The sequence below is a fragment of the Scyliorhinus canicula genome, chromosome 12 (assembly GCF_902713615.1).
Source record: "Scyliorhinus canicula chromosome 12, sScyCan1.1, whole genome shotgun sequence".
Classification (NCBI taxonomy): domain Eukaryota; kingdom Metazoa; phylum Chordata; class Chondrichthyes; order Carcharhiniformes; family Scyliorhinidae; genus Scyliorhinus; species Scyliorhinus canicula.
Genome location: NC_052157.1, coordinates 30,995,338 through 31,018,331, shown reverse-complemented (window position 1 = coordinate 31,018,331; position 22,994 = coordinate 30,995,338). Strand labels below are relative to the sequence as shown.

At 38.9% G+C, this 22,994-nt stretch overlaps 1 protein-coding gene across 3 annotated transcripts in view; it reads right to left on the bottom strand.

The window, feature by feature from the left end:
• Positions 1 to 1,030: 1,030 nt before the first annotated feature.
• Positions 1,031 to 22,994, bottom strand: part of rfx7a (regulatory factor X7a) — a 77,503-nt gene continuing 55,539 nt past the window's right edge. Inside the window, exons 5-10 of one of the 3 annotated variants that reach the window (XM_038812906.1) lie at positions 18,993 to 19,109; positions 15,486 to 15,570; positions 12,703 to 12,744; positions 12,172 to 12,379; positions 9,322 to 9,635; positions 1,031 to 5,686 (exon numbers count right to left, since the gene is read on the bottom strand). In XM_038812906.1, coding sequence (XP_038668834.1) covers positions 2,351 to 5,686; positions 9,322 to 9,635; positions 12,172 to 12,379; positions 12,703 to 12,744; positions 15,486 to 15,570; positions 18,993 to 19,109 — 4,102 coding nt within the window. In that variant the 3' untranslated portion in view covers positions 1,031 to 2,350. The remainder of the gene's footprint in view (positions 5,687 to 9,321; positions 9,636 to 12,171; positions 12,380 to 12,702; positions 12,745 to 15,485; positions 15,571 to 18,992; positions 19,110 to 22,994) is intronic. The other 2 variants (XM_038812907.1, XM_038812908.1) reach the window with 2 other exon arrangements.

Sequence of the window (22,994 nt, the reverse complement as noted above, 5' to 3'; positions counted from 1 at the left end):
GTTCTTTTGTTTTTTTTCTTTTGTTTGTAGTTGCTTTTGAAGTTGGGGGGGATTGTTCTTGGGGTGTTACCGCGGTTGTTTTGTTAATGAGTTGTTTATATTCTGTAAAAATTTCAATAAAAACTATTTTTAAAAAAATGTGACTTGTACCTACAGTTCCACGATGCACTGAAACTCTCTGGTTATCTAAAACAAATTAACATCCTTCGGGTCTGAGCATGGGAATCAGGTGAGCTGTTCAACTGTAGGACACATCAGTCAAATGCAATCCTCGCTTTCAAATTTACAATTTCTGGTGGTTGCTCAGTGGATTAATACACTAAGAGATGTGGTACAGACCTTTCCAAATCAAAAGATTTTAGGTTTAAATTCATTGTTGTTGCCAAATCATCTACTCTTAAGATAAGATGGGGATTCTGGGAAAATATCAAATTATTCATGTGTACTTTCAGAAGGCAATGATAACAATCCACTGCCAGATCCCTGGTCAATTTTCCACTACCTGGTTCAGAGATGTAGCAAACCTCAACACATACCCCATAAAAGCATACATCAGCAGGTGGCATTTTGTCCCTTAAGTCTTTGTCAGCGCTCTCTTCCCCATAGCACTATGTGTTGCAGTTACTTGCTGAACAATCAGGAAAGCTGTTATAGATTTCATTACAGTTTTATACTCTTTGGATGGGAAGGGGGGGGGATGCAAATTATACTACGGCCTAATTAAAATCAACTTGTTTTAGGAGGTAAGTTTATTTGAGTTTATTCACCAACATCCCTCTGTCATAAGGCAAGTGCCATCTGTTCTTTTAGTGGCTCATTCAGGGATGAAAAAACAGCAATGACTTCTCTTTTGGATGCTATAACAAAAACTTCCAAACCGTTATCAAGTACCACCTTGTCAGGCATTTTGAACACTTTCCCCAAAGAAAGGGAAAATACATTACAATAAACTTTGGGTGAAGGAATTTCTATTTAAAATATGCATTACAGCAAATTTTTATACAACAAAGAAATATGGCAGTAGTATCGATTTTTTTTTTGCAATTAGAGGTACCCATTGATTTTCCTATATAATATACAGCCTTTGAGTAAGGGTACAGGAGTTTAATTCACTATTTTAGTGCTCGTTAATGGGTTCATGTTCAATTCCTGTCTATACTAGTTGAACACAGTTGCTTACCTGCTTAAAATAAATGGGTTAACGGTAACACTCCTGTTAAAATATTGCAGAGAAATGTAGCAAGAACAAGTTAACTAGTGCAATAAAAAAAAACAGCTCACAAAGGATAAAGCGCCTAATGAATATACTATCTTTCATAAATCACCAAATTGACGAGGCGCCAAATGCTCCATGTTAAAAGACAAACACTACATTGCTGACAACTGAAGAAACATATCTGGCGTAACCATCACATAACTCTATAAAGGTGCCAAAAGGCAGGCAGATATCTGCACTCTTACTGCAGTTTAGTCATAGAGATTTACAACATGAAACAGGCCCTTTGGCCCAACTTGTCCATGCCGCCCAGTTTTACCACTAAAAGATTGCTCACTATTATTTCATCCATTAAAACATGTCACAGCCAACCTGGAATTTTGTAATCCACATCAGGTGTTTGAATGACATCATGAATGAGGAATGCACCCCATGGTTTCCACTCATATCACTGGAGAATTGCTCATGTACCTATCGTACATAATGTTGACTTCCAAGTGCCTCCAATGAATAATATTATGCAGAGAACAAAATAACAAAGGGTGACTGTGATACCAGCATGTCTCTTACAACAGAGTTATGGAAAATTCAGTAGAAAACACATTACAAACCAAAGTATTTCACACTATGGCTAGCTTTTAAAATTAAGTCAGTGTGATACAGGATAGTGGCCTGGGATTTTATCTCACGAGATCCTGGGCTGAAAAGGCAGTCAATTAAATCATGTATTGGATATTAAAATTAAAAGGGCAATAAATGAAAGTGATTCTATACAAGATAAATTGATCTAAGCAGAGCAGGATTTTATCTCACCACTGTTGATCTTAAAAAGGCTCTATCTGCATTTACATTTCGCTACAGCGACCTACCCGAGACAGCCTAGCTCATGAACTCACCCAGTTCCATAAATTGATAACATATGCATATATTTGCAGTAAACCATATAGGAACCTGTCAAATACTGGCACCTAAAATGAAAGCATTATTGAAACCTATATGCGCACGGTAGTTTTCTCCTGTAACACCTTTTTGTTTGAGGAAGAAATGTTTCTCTTAAGGCAGGCACATCTGTTAGGCCAAATATGATGTGTCAAAAGTTAAATGTGTGCTATATATTTAACAGTATTCTTTGATTTAACCTAACATTTCAACTGTAGGATGATCTTTACTTTCCATCCAGTCAAAACCTGAAGACTGCATGGAGTTCATGGACTCATTACAGATTTGCTGGAACACTGCCTCATCATTCAATTCCTCCAGTGTAGCATCAACATCTTGTCCCTGTTGCTTACTTGGGTCAAACAGCAGATTTGTATCTAAAGTGCTCAAATCATTTATGCTGCCTGAAAGCTCAGTGGACAACCTGAGATCACTGGAGAAATCAGAGGCAACATTTAGATCTGATGATACTTGACCAACCATTTGCTGGCTTGGTTGTAGGCTGTCTTCAGCCAGAAAGTCTTTGACTGTATTGTTGAAATCCAATGACTGCTCTCTGGCTTCTGTTTGTGCTTGATTATCCTCAGAAATATAACCTAACTGATCATTGTTGGTGTGTTTTAGGAGGTAACTAGGCTTCTGGAATTCAAAGATAGAAGAGCTTGAATTAATCATTGGTTGCTGGTTGGCACTAGCACAGCTAGATGTTGTCTCCAATATCTGAGTAAGATTCATCCTTGCTGTATAATTGGAGGGCAAGTTGTTTATTCCCAGACCTCTGACAGCATCATCACTGTCTGAATCAAGTTTGCTTAACAACACGTTTGTAATTTTCTTAGTGTTGGTTTGTTTCTGGTAAGATGGGAAAGGTGTTTGCATCATAACAGACAAAGGGACAGATTGGCTTCGCTGAGCCATACTGTTGGCACTGTTATTTGAAATATTGTTAGCAAAGGTGTTGTGAATTTCAGGTGTCACTAGGTTTCCAAAAGATGCCAAACTTGTTCTTGGCAAGTTCATCACAGGAGTTAGAGTACTTCCACTAAGATTACGTTGACGATGAACAGCAGGACTGACACTACGACACCTAAAATTACTGATTAATGAATGTATTCCTTTGTTGTCAAGAGGTGCTGGAACTGCAAAACCCTCCTGCTTACTGCCGTTAGCCATAGAAGTTACCTGATGTTGTACAGGTGAAACTGGAGTCAAACGCCCCAACTGAGCATCATGATGTCTAGACTGTAACTGCATGGTATTATGGTGATATGACTGCATCGTTTGTCCAGGAACAGCAAAGGCATGTGGTTTTCTAAAGTGGTCCTCTGCCAGTTCCTGATAACTGGGAAGAATACCAACACCACTGCTAGAAACTGCAGAGTTGCCTACTCCAGTGTTGTATCCATTATTCATCCATTCAATTTTTGTTTTGTCTGGGTGAGTTGCCATAGGCCTCTGCATTGGTTTAACGGGGCTGCTGGAAATGACACTAGAATCTTGGTATGCCATGCTGGAGCTTATTGGAGTAAAAGCAAATGGATTCCTGCATTCAACAGGGCTTGGAGGCACACTACTACTACAGTTCGAATGAGGAGTGCCGACTGGTGTATGTCTGCTGCTGCCAAGTGCACTATCTACTGGCGTTGTTTGAGCCATTCTGGAGCTTGGACTTGAACAAGTTTGAGAGCCAATCATTTCTGATGTAGGTGTTGGATTGGGTGTCGGGGTAGGTGTTGGTGTTGGTGTTGGTGTGCCACTGCTATGGACTGGATGATAGAATTGTCCAGCCTGATGAGATGACAGCACTGTACCGTGACCTATTGTGGAATGGCTATGAGTAGGTATTCCCAAACCAGTTCCATAGCCACTCATAGACATTTGCTCTTCAAATAATACTAATTCTTCGACAATACTGTCCTGTGTGAGATCTTCATCAAACGGAAAGTAGTTTTCATTGTTTTGTGTACCTGAAGGTGTGAGCTCCAACAAACTATCCTGCAGAACTAACTGGTTTGATGACTGTGCTTGATTTAGGCCTTGCAGCTGAACTGAAGTAGAACTCTGCAGCTGGCTTTGAGCCTGCATTTGCTGATCATAAGACTGTTGATCCAAGCCATTACATTGTACAGGCTCCCAATCATACACGTGAAAATCAATGGTTCCCGAATTCCCGATCACATTAGCATTTAGAACCTGATGTCCTTCAGTAGTTGGAAAACACTGGTGATTCTTTTTGATATGCTGCAGGTCTGTATGGTTGGTGGTCAGCTTTGTATTTGTGTTTCCTTGCAAACTGAATGAACTCATTTCCAAATTTGTAGTTTTGTTTTCCTGAAAGGTTTGTTCATCAGTAGTCAGAGGGCAATCTAAGGTTACAACTTGAATATCGGATGAAGGGTTTGCTAATATGCGAGTTATTCCCATTGTATTCAGTTTAACAGTAATTTTACTGGGTGCCTGAGTCACTGCTGGTGCGTTTTCACTTTGTACTGGTAAAGCTGCAGATAGTTTTGGAGATGTCATTACTGCAGTGCCACGACTGGCCTTCTGGTGTTCTGCACTACCGACAGCATGTTCTAAAAGCATAGCTTTCTTCACAGGAGGCACCTGTGGTTCAAATGCAGAATTAGAGGGAGAGCGTTTTCTTGGGCTTTTTGGGCACATCCCACTGTCTTTATGAGACCTGGCAGTATTAGTAATGGATTTTGAATTAATGCTGGTACAAGTGAAATTTGAAGTGGAGGAAACAGAAAAAGCATTTTGATTATTTCCCACAACTGAAATGGCCAGATTTTCATTATGCAGAAACTTGCCTTCGTTTTTGGTCTTTTTTCCTTCAGTTTTCTGACCATTACAGACTTTTGCTGTCTTCTCATTAGCTGCTTTTCCATTTGACATCTTCATTTTCATGATAGCTTCACTATTAATTTTCTGTCCGCATGGAGAGGAACCAACTGTCCTTCTTGGATCCTTTAAGTGACTTGAATTCTCTTGGCACTGAATCTGCTTTTCATCACCTGATATTGCCTCATGTTCAGATTTAACAACCTCAGCAGTAGGTGTAGATGTGGCACTACGTGTTTTGGATCCTGCAGCAGGAAGGCAAGAAGTTGAGCCTACTCTCAATGTTTTCAATTTGTCTGCTATCCCAATGTTGTTATTTGCTGATGTAGGTTTGGGAGATGCACCAGTGTTAGGAGGGAGAGATATTGTTGTCATCTTCACCATATTCAGGGGGCTTGCGTGGGGTGTTCCAGAAACAACAGTTTTAATTGGACTACTGGCCAAAAGTACCGTAGTTGGGGAGCTGAGGGTAAGCGTGCTGGTTGAGGCTGGTTTAGGTAAGATTTGATGATAGCGAGGTCTTGTGCGATCATTATGTGGACTGGCAGGAACATTCTGGACAGTCTTCTGTTGCTGTTTGACTGACTGCATGTGTTGCGCAACAACATGAACGTTCAAAGGAAGGACCTTGCTCTCCGATGATCCTAATGGACTTGGTGACGTCATCATCTGTGTGCTTCTCTGCATCTGAAAAATTGAACAAAATAGCCGTGTAAAAATTATATTTAAACATATGTACTGGGGCTGATTTAGCAAGGGGCTGACTTAGCAAAGTGGACTAAACAGCTGGCTTGTAATGCAGAATAAGGCAGCAGCGTGGGTTCAATTCCCGTACCGGCCTCCCCGAACAGGCACTGGAATGAGGTGACTAGGGGCTTTTCACGGTAACTTCATTGAAGCCTACTTGGGACAATAAGTGATTATTATTATTATGTCCAAACTCCTCAGTGTGGAGCAAGTGATTTATCTTGTGCTTCACTAAAAATGAACAGATGGCTGAACTACCAACAGTTTTGCCACATATCAATTTCCTTTAATGTACAAAATCATATATTATAGTTAATAGGGTAGGTAAGCATATCCAAGTGAGGGTAAAAAATCTTCTATTTTATTTCCAGACCCAATTTCAAAATTAAAATCACTGCACCTTCAGTTTTAAAATAAATAAATTTAGAGTGCCCAATTAATGTTTTCCAATTAAGGGGCAATTTAGCATGTCCAATCCACCTAACCTGCACATCTTTGGGTTGTGGGGGTGAAACCCACACAAACACGGGAGGGTGAATGTGCAAAGTCCACACGAACAGTGACCCAGAGCCGGGATCGAACCTGGGACCTCGGCGCCACGAGACAGCAGTGCTAACCACTGTGCCGCCCTCTGCACCCTCAGTTATTGAAAATATCACCAAGTTAATTACATGAACTAAATTTTATTTATGTCACTAGCAACTTTACCCCCATTTTAATTTGCTTCATTATTACACAAGATTCTGTGCATCAATACTCAAATACTTTTTATTTAATTGATTTTTAAAATATCATTCACAGTAAGTAGGCAATGTTGGAAAATCCAGCATTCTCCCTTTCCCTAATTGCGCATGAGAAAGTGGTGATGAGCTGCCCTGAACCCCTGCAGTCTGCATGGTGAAGGAACTCCAGCATTGTTAGGTAGGAAGTTCAAGACTATTGATCCTGTGACAATGAAGGAATGATGATTTATTCCCAAGTCAGGATAATAGAAAACTTGGAGGATATTAATACCAATTTTGTGCAGCGGCGAATTAGGGTAGAAAAAGTGCAATGCCCTGCAGCATAGGATGATACAAATGTGATTCTGTTAGTCATCAATTTCCTGTTAAATAATACTGGGCACCAGGAAGCGTCCATAACAAAGGCACTTAGGGGCACCACCTTCCCTCTCCTCTTCCTGTAAGGAATCAGCTGTATTAGGATAAGCAGTCTTGGAAAAAGCTCCAGAAAAACAAATACATTTTAGAAAAAGGAAAATATAAAACATTGCATTTTTCCCTAATTCCAGGTACAATGCAAAATATTCATATCCGCCGCTGACACCAGTAGTATTTATTACCAACATTGTTTTTTTTTTTTTAAAAGTCCTTGCATTTATATAACACCCATCAAGACCATCCTAAAGCATTTTTCAGCCACAATATATTTTGGAAACGTTTGTGCAGAGCAACACCTCACAAACAATAATGTGGTAATGCCCAGGATATCTATTTTCATGGTTAACCGAGGGAAAAGCTCTTGGCCTGCACACTGGGAAGGAATTCCCAACTTGTTTTTAAATAGTGCCATGGAATTTTTAATGTACAACCAAAGGCAGTTGGGCCATTGGTTTAATGTCTCATCCAAATAACAGCACCTCAGACTGTAATGACAGCCTAGATTACGTACAAGCTTTTGAAGTGGGACTTGAATCCACAACAGTCTGACTCAAAGTGTACTACCACTGGCACTGGAGGGGGTGTAGAGGTCAATTCCGGAGTGGAGAGGATTGGCTTATCAGGAGAGACTGAGTAGACTGGAGCTATACTCATTGGAATTTAGAAGAATGACGGGGATCTTATAGAAAGATATAAAATTATGAAGGAAATAGATAAAATAGAAGCAGGAAGGTTGTTTACATTGGCGGGTGAAACGAGAATTAGGGGGCACAGTCCCAAAATAAGGGGGAGCAGATTTAGGGCTGAGTTGAGGAGGAACGTCTTCACCCAAAGGGTTGCGAATCAGTGGAATTTCTGGCCAGTGAAGCAGTTGAGGCTACCTCACTGAATGTTTTTTAGGCAAAGATAGATAGATCTAAGGTTTATGGTGGGCAGGCTGGTAAGTGGAGCCAAGACCACAAAAAGATCAGCCATGATAATAATGATCTTTATTAGTGTCACAAGTATGCAATGAAGTTACTGTGAAAATCCCGATCTTGTTAAATGGCAGAGCAGACTTGAGGGGCCAGGTGGCCTACTCTTGCTCCTTGTTCTTATGTTTAAACCAGCCAAACACTTACTGGTCCTGTGAAGTCTTAATAGGAGACCAGTCAGAGAAAATGGAGGTAACTCAAATGAGTATTCATTTTGAGAAGAAGCCACCTTCTTCATTTGTAAAAACCTGATGTAAATAAAACTTTACTTTTCCAAATTTTCTGATATATCACTATTTCTCTTGTGGCAAACTATTATTCAGTTTGCTACCTTTCTCTCTGAAATTGATGATTTGTGCTGTGATCATGGTTCATGCACATCAGCAGGCCTAAGATACCATAACTAGATCCAGTCGCAAGTGATGACAGGACCGCAAAAGCAGCATCAGAGCAATAACCAATGTGGCCTTGATCCATCATTCAGGTATGCATTGTCTGGCTGGACTGCAATCAGAAACAGAATCCCTAACTAACTCTGAAATCTGAAGCTCAAGTAATTTTAGTGCGCCTATGTTGAAATCTTCACAAGCTGGTCTGATCTACAACTCGGAGAAGGCCATTAAATACCGCAGTTATGACCCGAGCCATCAAGCATTTAACATATATTTTCATGCATTTTATATGATTAACAGCATTCTAAAATAATTCAATTTAATGTATACTCTCTGTGACTTTATATAGAGAAGATTTATGGTGTTTAGGTTTAGAGTCAAATTTTGTTTAATATGTGAAGCACCTTCTTTGTTAAAGAAGCAATATAAATGTAATTTGTTGTTGGAGAGAAATATGCTTACAGGTTTAAATAATACATAAATACAAAGAAATACCAAGCTTAATCCACAAGTGAGGAAGACTCAAGTTTTTGTGTGTCCTTATATGACATGAGAAGATAAATAAGCAGCCAGGAGTAATCACCATTTGTCCATCTGTTTTTGGCTCACTAGTGGTTTAACACATCATTTATATTAACTACCTTCGGGGGGGAGAAAGAAGGGGGACAAGTGCCAGCACAATCAACACTGTTCCACAGGAAAACACCGCAAGGTGTACTTTAATGGGGTAGGTCAAAATATGGCTAGTATTGCTCCCCTTTTCTGAAGTGAAAGGCTCTGTTGTTTTACATTATTCATCATATGAACTAGCCAGTTAATCAGGGAAACTATGTAAATTAAGGAACTTTGAAGGCAGCTCAGGGCGTACAGCAGGAAGTGCAGTGCTTTAGCATTTAAACAGTCAATTGCCATCAGTATGTATATCTAAACTATGTAATTTTGTTGATGAAAACTAACTTCACAGTCCATCTAATGCATTTTTATTCCAGATATTTCACTCATAGCCCTCGCCTGCTATTCCCTTAATATCTGAGCCATGAATAACTTACTTGGATAGGGCTGGGGACAGTTGCCACCACAATGCCAATGGTAGGTTGAGGAGAAAGCAGAGCAGGGCTTCCATTGGGGATGGCGGTCACTCCCCCGAGAGTGGTACCTGTGGCACCTTCCACTTTCTTTGCTTGTTGATCCCCTGGTAGTGGAGATTGGAGTTTCTGCTCTTGTTGTTTCTTCAGTGTATTCTGTTGAATTTTACGTTGTAACTGTTGCTTGGCATCGACTGATGGGGAAAGCAAAGTCTTCACTTGAGGCTGAAAGGAATTGCTTTCAGTCATGGGCATAAAAGCAGAAGGCTGTTTTGCTCCTGCAAGAAAGAAAATGACATCAACTTCTGGGTGGGAAAATGCCCACAAATAGATGCTTCGCAAGTCATTTCACAGGTTGTTAATGATGCTTTTCTTAAAGAACTTCACTCATTCTGTGCCTTTTGCCCTTTTTGTTTGACCTATAACACTAGTGGAAACCCAAAGTAATGATTATGGAAAGCAATAATCCTGCTTCCACAAATCCGTATGTTCTTTTGAGCACAGTACGGTCATATACAACTCCATCTTTTTCTGCAACTCACTGTAGAAACAGCTGCTCCATGGAACTCTACAGAACCAGAAGGAATTGAACTTAAGTATCTTTTGAAGTCATTTCTCACAAAATACAGAACAGCAATACTGATTTCTGCACATTCATTTTAATAATTGCCATCTACCCTTTCCTCACGATGTTCAACTCTGCTTGTCTGTTTTTTGCATCTAGCGTCAACATCAATTACATAGAGGTGTATTGCAAACCAGATGGCAAGCATGTGCCTAAATGATGCTAAACAGCAGGTAACAATGAGTTCTCAACACCCCACTTATATCGCAGGATAACTTCATTTTTTGGGGGAAAAAAGAATGTTGGCAATATGGAATATACATAGAAAGTCAAACTATAAATGAACAAAAATTTATATTCAGTAAACTAAAGCAGTTGATGACCAACTAATAATTTTGATTAAAAAGTGACCAAGAGCAGGAGAGCGACACTTTCAGTATCCCCTTACTTAAACCTCTTAAAACATCAACTGGCTGGTGATAACCCAGAGTAGCCAAAGAATACCTGACAAATTTCTTTTCCACAGGTTAAAAATTGGCAGGAATTTTAATAACTTTACTACAGTGGATTTCCCATGGCATTGTTCACAAATCACAGCACAAAATTTTATAATGGTATATGTTAGAACATGCGACACACAATTTATTATATGAATGCAACATTTGTGTCTTGATAGCCATTTCCTAATAGGTATAAAAGGATTGTCTTGAGCATATATTTTGGCTACCAAGATCAAAATATGTATACCTGAAATTTCAGATTACAAACAGTAACTAGAGCAGAAACCAGTTCAACCTGCTCAGTTCTCCCTGTTGGAAATAGACAAAAGGATAATTGCTGTTGCCGAGAGAAATTTGTTTGTCGATTGACATCAGCTTTTAAGTCCATAATTTGGAGAGGTTAGATTATCAAGGTCAGAAGAAACAAGCAGGTATGACTGGACTTTTTCTCGCTTCTTTGTAGAACCTTTTGCGATTATTCAGTTGTGACTGTGCAACAGTTGAAGGTGCATGACTGCTATTGCGTGTGTGTATATAGCTGTGTTTCCTGTGGATTCACTCTTGGAAAATCAGATGATGTGCAGTTTGGAGATGAATGATCAATGTTTGGAGATGAAAGATCAATAATTAAATACATGACATTTTTTACACATGCATCCTGATGCACCGATGGTTGGCAGGATGTCCCATTTCCAAAGCAACTGGTGGGAAATACAAGAAAGTGATTGGCATTTTAAGGTGTTGAAACACCGAGAGAAGCAGCTGTTTTTTTCTTGGAGCATTCAGACGGCTGTACCATGGTCTGTTAGGAGTTGTAGGTCTGTCAGCACATGGGTAAGGTCTGAAATGTGAGAGTTCCGTGGACGACTGACCAAAGTGTATATGACCATGGCATCTTTCTTAGGGTGGGCCAGTTACTGTGGGACAAATGCAGGTATTCAGCAGTAGGATGCAAAAGATTACAGTATGGAGTAAGGCATTGAAAGCATGAGTGCTCAGAGTTTAATCTTAGAGGAAGATAGAAACAGTGCCCTGGAGGACAGGACCCTGGCTAGATATGTTTTGCCAAGAGATTCCAGAGTGTTGAACACAAGAAACCTATGGTATTTAAATTACAGCCTAATTTTTACACAATACATTTCTCAATCCACAAATCCTCTTCCTACAGCTGCAAATAGCTAATCCACCTTCTTCACCTCAACCTCAAGATAAACTTATGATTGGATGTTGGTGAAGGGAAAGGACGTCCTAAGCATTTTCCCAACAATGGGGGCTTGAGGCCCAATTGAAAAAGAAAAGATGTACATTTACATAGTGCTATTAACAACCACTGGTTATCTCAAAGCACTTTATAGCCAATGAAGAACTTTTGAAGTGCAGTCATGGTTATAACGTCGGGAATAGAAAATTGGGGCTTATTGGGTGGCAGGGCAGGGAGTCGGACGACAAAGGCAGAATCAGAAACTACTTTAGGCATTGTACTTAAAATCTGACCCGAATTTTACAATAAGTACATGTCAAGAAGAGGAGGAGGAGGATGAAATTTGTCTCAAATTGATATAGAATACAGACTTGCGTTTTATAGACAATACTTCTTATAAGGTTCAGTGCTCAGCTACTTGACAAACAGATGGCAAAGCACATGCTTTACTCACCTTACCTAGCTAACGGATAAAAGCATAAACATAGTCTTTAAGACAGTTAAATGGAATCAGGCTTGGGAACATTCGAATGAATATAGTTACTCACCTGAAGGTGCACCTGCCATCAACGACAACGCAGCAACAGACTTAGTGCCAATATAGTGACTAGTAACAAGGAAGCGAGCTAGATCGACCACTGAATCAAATTTTCGGATTAATACTTTCTGGGCCCACTCACATACCAGACTGCAAGCTGCAGACCTGACCTCTTCATCAATACTCTGCAGGTGGCATACAGAGTGCGATCCTTCAGACTAGAAAGCAATATAACCAAACATTAGATTGTATTTGTTGCCATAGTAAAAACACACAAGAATTTTAGCCACTATTTGACTTTCAATGAGCATAATTAGCAACTCAACAGACAGTTACTATCTACCACAAAATCTCTAGAAATTGTCCCAATTCAGTGACAGGAATTCAATTTGCATAAGCAATTTAAAAAATAAGTAAAAGTGAAATTAAGAGCATTTTTCACTCGGTTATGCAAAATGTCGCATCATAAATCGATTGTAATGCAAACAAGTCTAACGTTCATTTCTGGAAAAAATAACCATATTCCCTTCAATACACACACCTTGTACTTGATCCTGGGACAGTCATATACCAACTCCGGCTGCTTTGAAGACAAATTACCAACATAGACTATGACAGTTATTTAATGAAGGCATGGAAATTTGATAAATGTACTTAAGTACTCTACATAGCACAATGTTTGACTTCATAAAAGTCTCCTACTAAGTATAGAACATTTATAACAAAAACAGCAAAATCAAACATCTCATAATTCTTCCTAAATACATTTGCAGACAAACAAGTTCAATTATTTGATTTGCTTACAAATTTAAGTACAGGGTGGGGGGAAACAGGACAGTTAAGAGAGTACACCATCAGCTCTGGCGTCAAGATGGTAATAGCTTAGAATTTCTTTTGGAGGCCATGGGTTGAGGGAAGAGGAGAGATGGCCCACTGCTTAAAAAATGATCTGAAGCTTATTCTTGCATCACCTTTTAAAGAAATGTAATACTAATCAGCTATTTATAGTACAACATGTAACTAAGTCAGGTTGGTTTACAAATAACTTTTCTTTAGATTGTGTAATATTTCATGCAAAACCAATACTGTAAAATTTAAAGAGGCAATATGTCAAACGAGATTTGAGATAAATAAGATGACAAACACAGTATATACCGACAAATTAAATATAGAGCTGTTCCTTGGACAGTCAATTTATATTTAAAAAATCCTTCGATACCAATGTTTTAAAAATTTCAGAGTAGCTGAAGGTTTCATTTAAGTTCAGAGTCTGGATCTATTCGGGAATCAGCCTTGTGCATACTGCAGAGCAAACTCACCAACAGAATGGAAAATGTCAGCAGTAGGGGAAAAAAGGGTCATCACTAGTCACTATGTGGCCGACGTACAGTTTGAGCCTATAAGGCAAGATCAACACTTCCAAGTGAAGATGACCAACCCATCCCATAAACAAGGGAGGTTGTCAAAATTGCCACATATTGGCTCACCTCACCACCTTGGGTTTACTGTCTGTCATGCATCATTGTGTGACTAGTTTTATTTACACTAGTCTCCTGAATAAATTTTCTTTCTGTACCATTAAATTGGTTATAAACCGAAGCATTATCAAAGCCTTAATTCCAGTCCTGCTATGAACATCTGTACTTCACAGGACTCAAAAACATTTCTGGTGGTATTACAACTATGATCAAACTAATTTTACTGAAAGATAGTACTTGCACTAGCTGTGGCTGGGATTAATAAGTCACAGTGGAAGACCAATTTCAAAATGTGCTGACCAGTGTGATGGGCCAAAAGGCCTCCTACTATGTTGTATCATTCTATAATTTTGTGATGGTGAAAGTAGTTTGAGACGGCCGATATATACTTTCTAAACTGGAAGTACAAGTAATTAAACAATGGTTTCTTCTCGGTTGGGCTATAAATACTTCCTGTGAGGTCTTGATTCCCAATGTACAAGTACTTGTCCTTACAATTTATGGTGAGCAGCTCGTCCCTGAATGCTCCCACTGAGCTAACAATGGTAATGCTAATTTGGACTTTTTCTTCAAAATGAAGACATTCAAATCCTCAAATCCACTAGAGCTTGATTCGTCCACATTCATCCTGACTGGTCACCCACTCGTACCCAGCCAAATGAAAACCTTTGGTGTGTTACTGCGTGGAATCCCAAAATATATTAATTTCTTCTGCTAAATGGGGAACATATTTTGTGGACGTTCTGGAATTCAGATTGCTAGGCAGACAATCGAGGAATACTTCATGGAAACTAAACAATCAAACTTTTTAGCTGAGTTTGCAGCAGATTACATATTTCTAGGAAGTGGTTATCTCAACAGGCAATAAAATTCTTAACATGATGGAAGGACCTGCAAGTTTGTTGCAGATCCTGAGACCTGGGCGAAGATGATTGAAAAAGAAAGGGTACTTCACCTGAAACAGAAATGTGATCATGGATTTGAATTGAATTGAACTGAATGCAAGGTAAAAGTAACTGCTAAAATTGAAGTATCCATTATATTAGAGGTGGCATTTTGCTGAAAAATAGAATTTGCTGGAAAATTTATATAGACCTTACATACAAATAGGCATAGATCATTCCATTATTTCAGAATATGCATTCCCATAGCATTAATGGACGTTGGTTAGGAAAGTAGTCTGGGCATTGACAGAATGCTGATGAGTTGGAGCTTACCCCGGTAAAACCGAAGAGGCTGGTGGGTGGAAATCCAGGTTTGGATGACGATTTTGGTCGTGGCATAGATGAAGATAGGGGTTCTGATAGACTACATTAGAAAAGTGGAAGTTGGCAGTTGTCATCACTATTGCTAATAATGTAAGTTATGGAGGGGGAGATTGCGGTAAGAGTCCATAAAACCAAGATAATCACGTATTACCTAAATAATTCACTAGTTCGATAAAGGAATCCTATTTGCAAATTGGAGTCAAAACAAATGGATAATATTTATTGTAACTTTCATTGCGTATCAGTGGTTAGCACTGCTGTCTCACGGCGCTGAGGACCCTGGTTCGATCCCAGCCAAGGGTCACTGTCCATGTGGAGTTTGCAAATTCTCCCCATGTCTGCGTGGGTCTTACCCCCACAACCCAAAGATGCGAGGGGTCGATGGACCGGCCACAGTAAATTGCCCCTTAATTGGAAAAAAAAGAGAACTGGGTACTCTAAATTTATTTTTTTTAAACTTTCATTCAGTATTGGAGAAGCTTCGGTTCTCTGTGCAATTCCACCATTCTTTCCACAAATCAATATCATACAGTAGTTTATCTTCACATTTTAATGGTCATGTTACAGAAAATTATTACCCCTTCTCCGGTTTTGTGAAAATCCAGACTCGGTAACGATGGCATGTGAACAAAAGCTTTTTTCCTCAGACCACTAAAGCAATATGTTTCAAGGTGTTAAGGTCAAAGGATATACAGAGCTGCATTTTAAATAACAGTATGATGACAGTAGAATGCAGACTTAAAAACAGGGTCATAAAAATGGGAGAGCTTAATCATGAAACTTTTCAAGTACCATATCTGGAGAAAAAAATATTAAATGCAAAATGAGTGTTAATAAATAAAATAATACAAATAAACAAATTGCATATATAACTGTTTCAAAATGTACAATTTTTTTTCACAGCATGAATAAAAGTAGCTGGGAGTGTATTGCAAGGCTACACTGTAAACCAAGGCTTTCCAATCTCTTAAACCAAGAGAAAAAAACATTTTACTGCATATCAAAACTGTCAGAATGGTAACACTGCATTTTCTTTTGCCCGTATGATATCCTATTTTTTTCTCAGTGGCTCTCAACTGTACTCAAAAGGTAAATCAGTGACCTCCTTCCAGCTACCATAAAATCACAAACTACTCTAGGTGGATGGTATCAGTGGCAAACATTCCCAAGTTGAGGTACAAAAGCTTGATGTAGATTGGAACTTAACCGATGCCCAACCTGAATATATGAAAAGCTGTAATTTTGCACTAACTGCCACTCTAGTCACGGGACTGCGAACTCGTGTGCTGTTTGTGCTATGGATTGATAACCATTAAGAACCAATACTTCTCAAATTAATTTCACATTGACCTTGGTAGGAGACTTATCACACCTCAGTTTGGGCCAGGTTTGAACCAGTGTAAAAAGGTTCAGGCATTATGTGCTCCCTGTACCAACTCCTTTACATGCCAACACATGCATGCAGTCAGTGGTTGTAACTCATTTATCCAGATGCAGAAGTTTGATAATTGATGGGAATGTGGAATTAGAAACACATGCTGATCAGTCATGATCTTAATTAAAGGCGGGGCAGGCTCAAAGGGCCAAATGTCTATTTCTGCTCCTATTTCTTATGTTCACGTGTTAGAATTCCACTCAGTGCAATTACAAGAGCACAGTGATATTACGAAGCTGAAATTGATCTCTTAACCTACATTATGCGTATTATTTTGAGAACATTTAATCACTTATTTTCTCCTCTTGTCCATCGTCTAAAGTGTTGGTTACAACAGACCTTCTTAAACCTTCTAGAGTTCCAAGATTAAATTCCTGTTGCAAGATCTGAAGTGTATCTCACACAGTAGTGTGAACCAAGGACAACGAATCATCAAATTATTCAACTCCCCGAGAGAACTGGCAACAAAAAATTGTTCAATAATATGTATTCCTTCATTGTTACAGGGTTTCATACCATTGCTCAAATTCACCTGCTTTATGAAGAAGTCTGTTTTGCAGTAAACAGGCCAGGTGAATTCCGAAGTCCAAGGAAGGTGTAACTCTCCAAATGAAAAATTAGTAAAAGATTTTAGATCATTACGGTTGGCTCGAGCAGAAAGAGTGTCAAGAAGCAAAATAGTTTATAGTTGATAGGTAATTAGTACAATAATACAAATACAAAACAGAAAACAAAAATTTTAATTGATCGAACTTGTTTCTGTCCAACATAAATCTTAAATTTCGTAATCTGTCTTCAACAATCTGAAAAACCAGAAAGGGGAATTGTAATATTTTCAAGACCAAACAAGTTAACCACAGAAGATGCTCTTTAAGGAGTTGTATAGCTATATATGATATGTTTATGTCTATTCAAAAAAGGGCTTTCCAGTAAAAATGTTGGTGTATTGTTGCGAATTCCCACTGTCACGGATATCATGTTTTATGTTTTAGTGGTATAGCCTTTTAGTTTTAGAAACTGAACTTTAAATACAAGTTCACTGGAAAAAAAACCTGGTAAACATTTAGAGCCTAGCAAATCACACAGACTTAAGATAATTATAATTCAAAAGGTGACTTGTATTTACTGGATGTCAGATTTAAAAGGGTGAGAGTAATAAAATGGCAGATAGTCTTACTTAGCTAAAATAACTGGAGACATGGTATCTGCAATTATTGCAGGGAAGGATATTTTTTGATGCGGTTACGCAGAATTAATGAAAGCTTTGAAATTAAAAGGTAGTTAATTTGCATTTCGACTTGGGAACAGGCTCAGGGAAATCTTTGTTTTTGAGTTTATCTTTGTGAATGCAGTTGAGGCGCAGCCAGCAAGCAGGACTAGTTAATGTTTGGAAAAGCAGATAAGAGACGATCAGCTTTGGGTCTTGCATAGCATGAAGCGCCTTGGAATCAAGAGATAAAGCCAGACGTACACCTGAAGTAGAGTAAATGCTAGATCTTTAGTCCATGACGCAGCCTCCGAGTGGGAGCTGGTATTCGCTAAAAGACAAGTTGGAAAGGGGAAGAAATGAAATGAAAATCGCTCGTCACGAGTAGGCTTCAATGAAGTTACTGTGAAAAGCCCCTAGTCGCCACATTCCGGCGCCTGTTCAGGGAGGCTGGTACGGGAATTGAACCGTGTTGCTGGCCTGCCTGGGTCTGCTTTAAAAGTCAGCGATTTAGCCCAGTGTGCTAAACCAGCCCCAATCTAAACCAGCCCGAAACAGGAAGAAAACGGGAAGATTTGTTTAGCTAGAAGTTCAGGATGAAATCTAAATAATTCTCAATATGAGGCAGTTAATCTTGCTGCGGTTGGAGATCTGGAAGTAATCAGTTTGGTTGCAACTTGAACAATAGCGGTGGGCTATTGGAAGCAAAGGATGTTTCTGATGCTTTAAGCTACTCTTTTTTTCATTTATAGGATGTGGGCATCACTGGCTAGGCCAGCATTTATTACCCATCCCTATTTGCCCTCAAGAAGCTGTGGTGAGCTGCCTTCTTTAACCGCTACAGTCCGAGGTGTAGATACACCCATAGTTCTGTTAGGGAGTTCGAGGATTTTGACCCAGACCATGCAGGAGCCACATGGAGGCCTGTGCTGGAACTGTGAAATCCACAGTTGGGAAGGCAGTAAAGAAACTGGAGGGTCACCTAGTCAAAAGCTAAAGCAAGGACCATGAAATTTGGACCTTGGTGAATAGCTGGAACACTGAAGAGAAATCAGTGTGAATTTCAGAGAACGGGGATATATTTTTGAGTTGGTCCAAGGAAAAGTAAATGAACCGTAAAGATTTGTAAGATAAGGAAACTCTTGAGGAGGAAAGGGAAAATAGAATTGCATAAGTCTTTAAAATATCCAGTGTTAAGATAGAAGACTAACTTTGTTTAATCTTGCTAAAATACAATAAAGTTTGTTTTTGTTAAAAAAGGGTGAAACCTTGTGGCATAATCCGGTCAGTTAATTGCTGCTTGCACAGATTTCTTCTTTAAATATTAACGTTCTGCGAACAGGACTGTAACAGTGTGCGAGGGAGCTTGGGGGAAATGCTCTAACTCAAGTTAAAATCAACAAGATAGTAGCTCAATAATTTCAGAGCAACTTGAAAGGATATTTTGATTTGCCTCTTGTGCCTAGGCGTCGGGCTTTCATGTTTGGGAAGACATTCTTCATAATCTTCCCAAAGTCAGCTGCACTTAAAGAGTTATAACCAAGATTGTCACAATAGCCTCTGGAAAACAAAATGTGAAATTATATTGGTCACACCACAACTTTATAACAATGATCGACATTCTCTTGCATGAAAAAAAAAACATTCGCCATTCTGCCAATGTCCCTCAGTTACGAGCCATCAGGAGATGATTCACTGTGCCCATGATGTCTTCTTTCCCCAATATTTCTTTCCTACAGGGATGCTTTTCACCATTCTTTTTTTTTTATAAATTTAGAATACCCAATTCATTTTCTCCAATTAAGGGGCAATTTAATGTGGCCAATTGACCTACCCTGCACATCTTTGGGTTGTGGGGGCGAAACCCACGCAGACACGGGGAGAATGTGCAAACTCCACACGGACAGTGAACCAGAGCCGGGATCAAACCTGGGACCTCGGCGCCGTGAGGCAGCAGGGCTAACCCACTGCGCCACCGTGCTGCCCTGCTTTTCACCATTCTTGACGGTGTAGCGAAAATGACAACTCACCTTGTGATAAACTATGCACAAAAATTCACATCCATCAATCTAAAAGATGAACACTTTGAAACACCACCTGATTGTCTGGCAGGCTAACTTTAAAATAAAAATGGTCTTCCTGAATTGAAAGACCAAGCAATTGCTTTTATAGGTCATAAGATGCATCAATTAATTTTGGAAACAGTTCACTGTTGGCAACGCAAAAGTACAGGACAGGTGGATTACCCACACTAAATTGCCCCTTAATTGGAATTTTTAAAAAAAGGTAAATGCAAAAATAGTGTGCGTTGAACAAGCTTCCAAAACTCAACTACTGATTTCAGCCCTAATTGTGCTAATCTGGATCTGACAAGTGAAGTTTTGCTTTTCTATTATTATTTGCTAGCATATCGCAGTCAGGACAGTTGAATCTGTTCCATTAATTTACACTGAAGTGAATCAGACACAACGCAAAGGTAAGAGCAGTAGACAACATAAGTTTAAAAAGCAAACTCTGGCAGAACTGCACCCTCACTTAATATAAAGGAAAAATCTTGTATTTAGATATTGTAAGCACTTTAATAATTAAGATGGAGCAAAAATGCTCAATTATTAAGTGCCCATGGGTTTCATGTTTTCTTAATTTTTGGTCCACTTAATTTAAGCGTAACACTCACCCACTTAGTCCACTAATATCTAAATAATTAGATATCACTTAGCTATTATAAAGTTAAGATTCATCATTCTATTTCTGGAAGTATTATTTGTTTTTTTTAAAAAAGATTATATATTGTGTTTCTAAACAGAAATAATATCAAAACACACTACTATCTCCTGCTTTTGGTTCGCTGAGAGTACTTTGAAACTACTTCAGTAATAATCGTTCTTAATTTACACTTGGCTAATGGGAGTAAAAGAGGAGTTAATGAATGCTGAAAATACCATGAAAAATATTCATTTAGTCTGGCCAGATTCATACCGGCAGGTCAAAAAGCCCAATTCCCATCCCATGATAAGAGTGAGTGACTTGCTGGCCAATTTTCCTTTCCTAGATCTGCTGACATGAATCCAAGTTAGTTGTTGTCTAGCAACTTAAAGCATTAATTCAGACATGCACTTAAAAATAGTTTTCAAAGCTTTTAATTCACCAATTTAAATAAAATAAAACAAGAGGAACAAATACCATATATACTTGTGTAAAATTGAATTTTGAGATCATTTTTTAAGACAAAAACTTAAGGGTTGACTTTCATATAAATAATATTTGAGGGGTTAGTGTGCATGCTTAATTTGGGCCCACACAATGTCCTGCGCATGAATTGACTGGTCTATCTTGATGAGTCCACTAAATGCTCAGCTGCCCAGGCCTGTTGCTATAATACAGATAGATGGCCATGCCCTACCAAGGTCCTGTCTGCTGCAGTCAGCTAGGTTACACTGTTTAGCTCCAAATACAGGTGCAGTCGGGCAAGAATGGCAAATCGTTTGGTCATGGTTGTGTCTCCTTGGGGAGCACTGTGATTTGGGCTGTCCATGTTTACAATGTAAATGCCGCATCTGTTCAAGCTGCTCCTGGAGGATGAGCAGGTTGATACCGTGTCTATCTCCTACCTGCCACCATTTCTCAGTGAGTGGGTGAAGCTATCCGGCTGAAGCATGGAGGGGAGTGGGTCAGTTGACGGGCCCCTGAAAAACTACAATCAACTTTTATAGGAGGTCTATGAAAAATTTAAATTTTTCAAGCCAAAAATCATGGGTCCACTTTTACATGAGATTGCCTTTTGCACAGGTTCATACATGGTATTTCACTCAATGTACACAAAATGCATCAGTCAGACATAAACAAAGCTCATGGACTGCATCAGTCAGACATAAACAAAGCTCATGGACCTAAGTATCCTATACTTAACTGATGAGAGAGAGGACCGACGAGAGAGAGGACCAAAATACAAAGAAATGCATATTTAATTGGTCCCCATTTTCCACCATCCATCCAAAACGGAATGGACCATTCCATCAAATTAGCTACAATTGGAGATTCCACAACATGATTATGATATGTTATAAATCTCAGACCAAACAATGAACAATGAAGATTGTTTGTTTATTGCTATCAAACCTGAATCCAAGTTTAACAATACTCCAAGAAAGAATCTTTCAATGCATGGTTAAATTTCCTTGAAGCAGTAACAGCACACAATTCTTACCAACTAACTTCCTTCCAAAGTTTTTTTTTATTAGGCTGAAAAGATTAGAAGCGTTTTGTGCCAACAAGTAACAGGAATGCACGAACTTGCCAAAAACAACGCAAATGCACCAAACTCTGACTGGTGAACCCAGGCAGTAACAGAGGTCGAGGTAAAACAGCACTTTGCTGAATTACCATATCAATATTTTTATGCCTCGAGGTATCCAGATCAAAGTGCCAAAATGTAACAACCTCAATCATCATTGTCTATTCAAATTGGTACACAATGTAGGATTTTTGAGTTGTCTTTTATCTTAAGTATTGATGCCTTTAAAAATGCCTTTTAAAAAATCTATGGATAGCAGTACTTAGAAAAAAAACTGTTGCAAAATCAACAATAGATTTGGGAGCTAGAAACTTCAGCAGGACAAAAACATTTTCCATTTTGGATATTATAAAGTTAATAAACAACAGGAATTGGCATAAATGAGCAAATGGTTCACGCTCACAATCCTCTATAGTAATCTCCTGGTCATGTCCGAGACCAGCAGAAACACAGTCAATGTTTTTGTGGAAAATAAAAACTGGAGGTCAACTGATGCAAACTCACTTTGCATCCTTCAGTAAATTGGGAACTGTAGCAGTCAAACATTTTTTAGTGCTACTCAAGTGAACATCCTGGCAGGTTAATGAAGCTGCGGAATTCAAGATGCCTGTAGGCTAAACTATCATATTAGCCCAAAGAACACAGCAGGGATGCTGGAGGATAAACATCATTATACAGTACTATATTTATGTATTCTACTTATCGAGTAGTGTAAATGAAAAGGTTATACTGGAAACACAATACAGTGAATCTATTTCACCATGTCTAAATCCAATGTGATCAGGATCAAAGATTTCAGGACAATGTGATGCTGAAGCAATTTTAAATGATGTAGAGTGTACGCATTTGATTACCTAGTGTAAGTATTATTTTCATCATTCTTAACTATTCAAACCCCCACATGCAATGATAATTTGACAAAATCCAAGAGGGGAAACTATGCCCGTTGTCCTTTGGCAGCCAAATTTGTTAGATGGTTTTTCATCAACCCTTGTAAGGGCCTTATTCTGAATGCATCCTTAGTTATTGGACTGGAAAGAACAAACTTGTATTGGTATAGCATTTTCAATGTTCTTACGATTCCTCAAGCTGATGTTACTTGTTCAATTATCCCAAAGGGCACAACATACCACCAACTATTTTCACAAGAA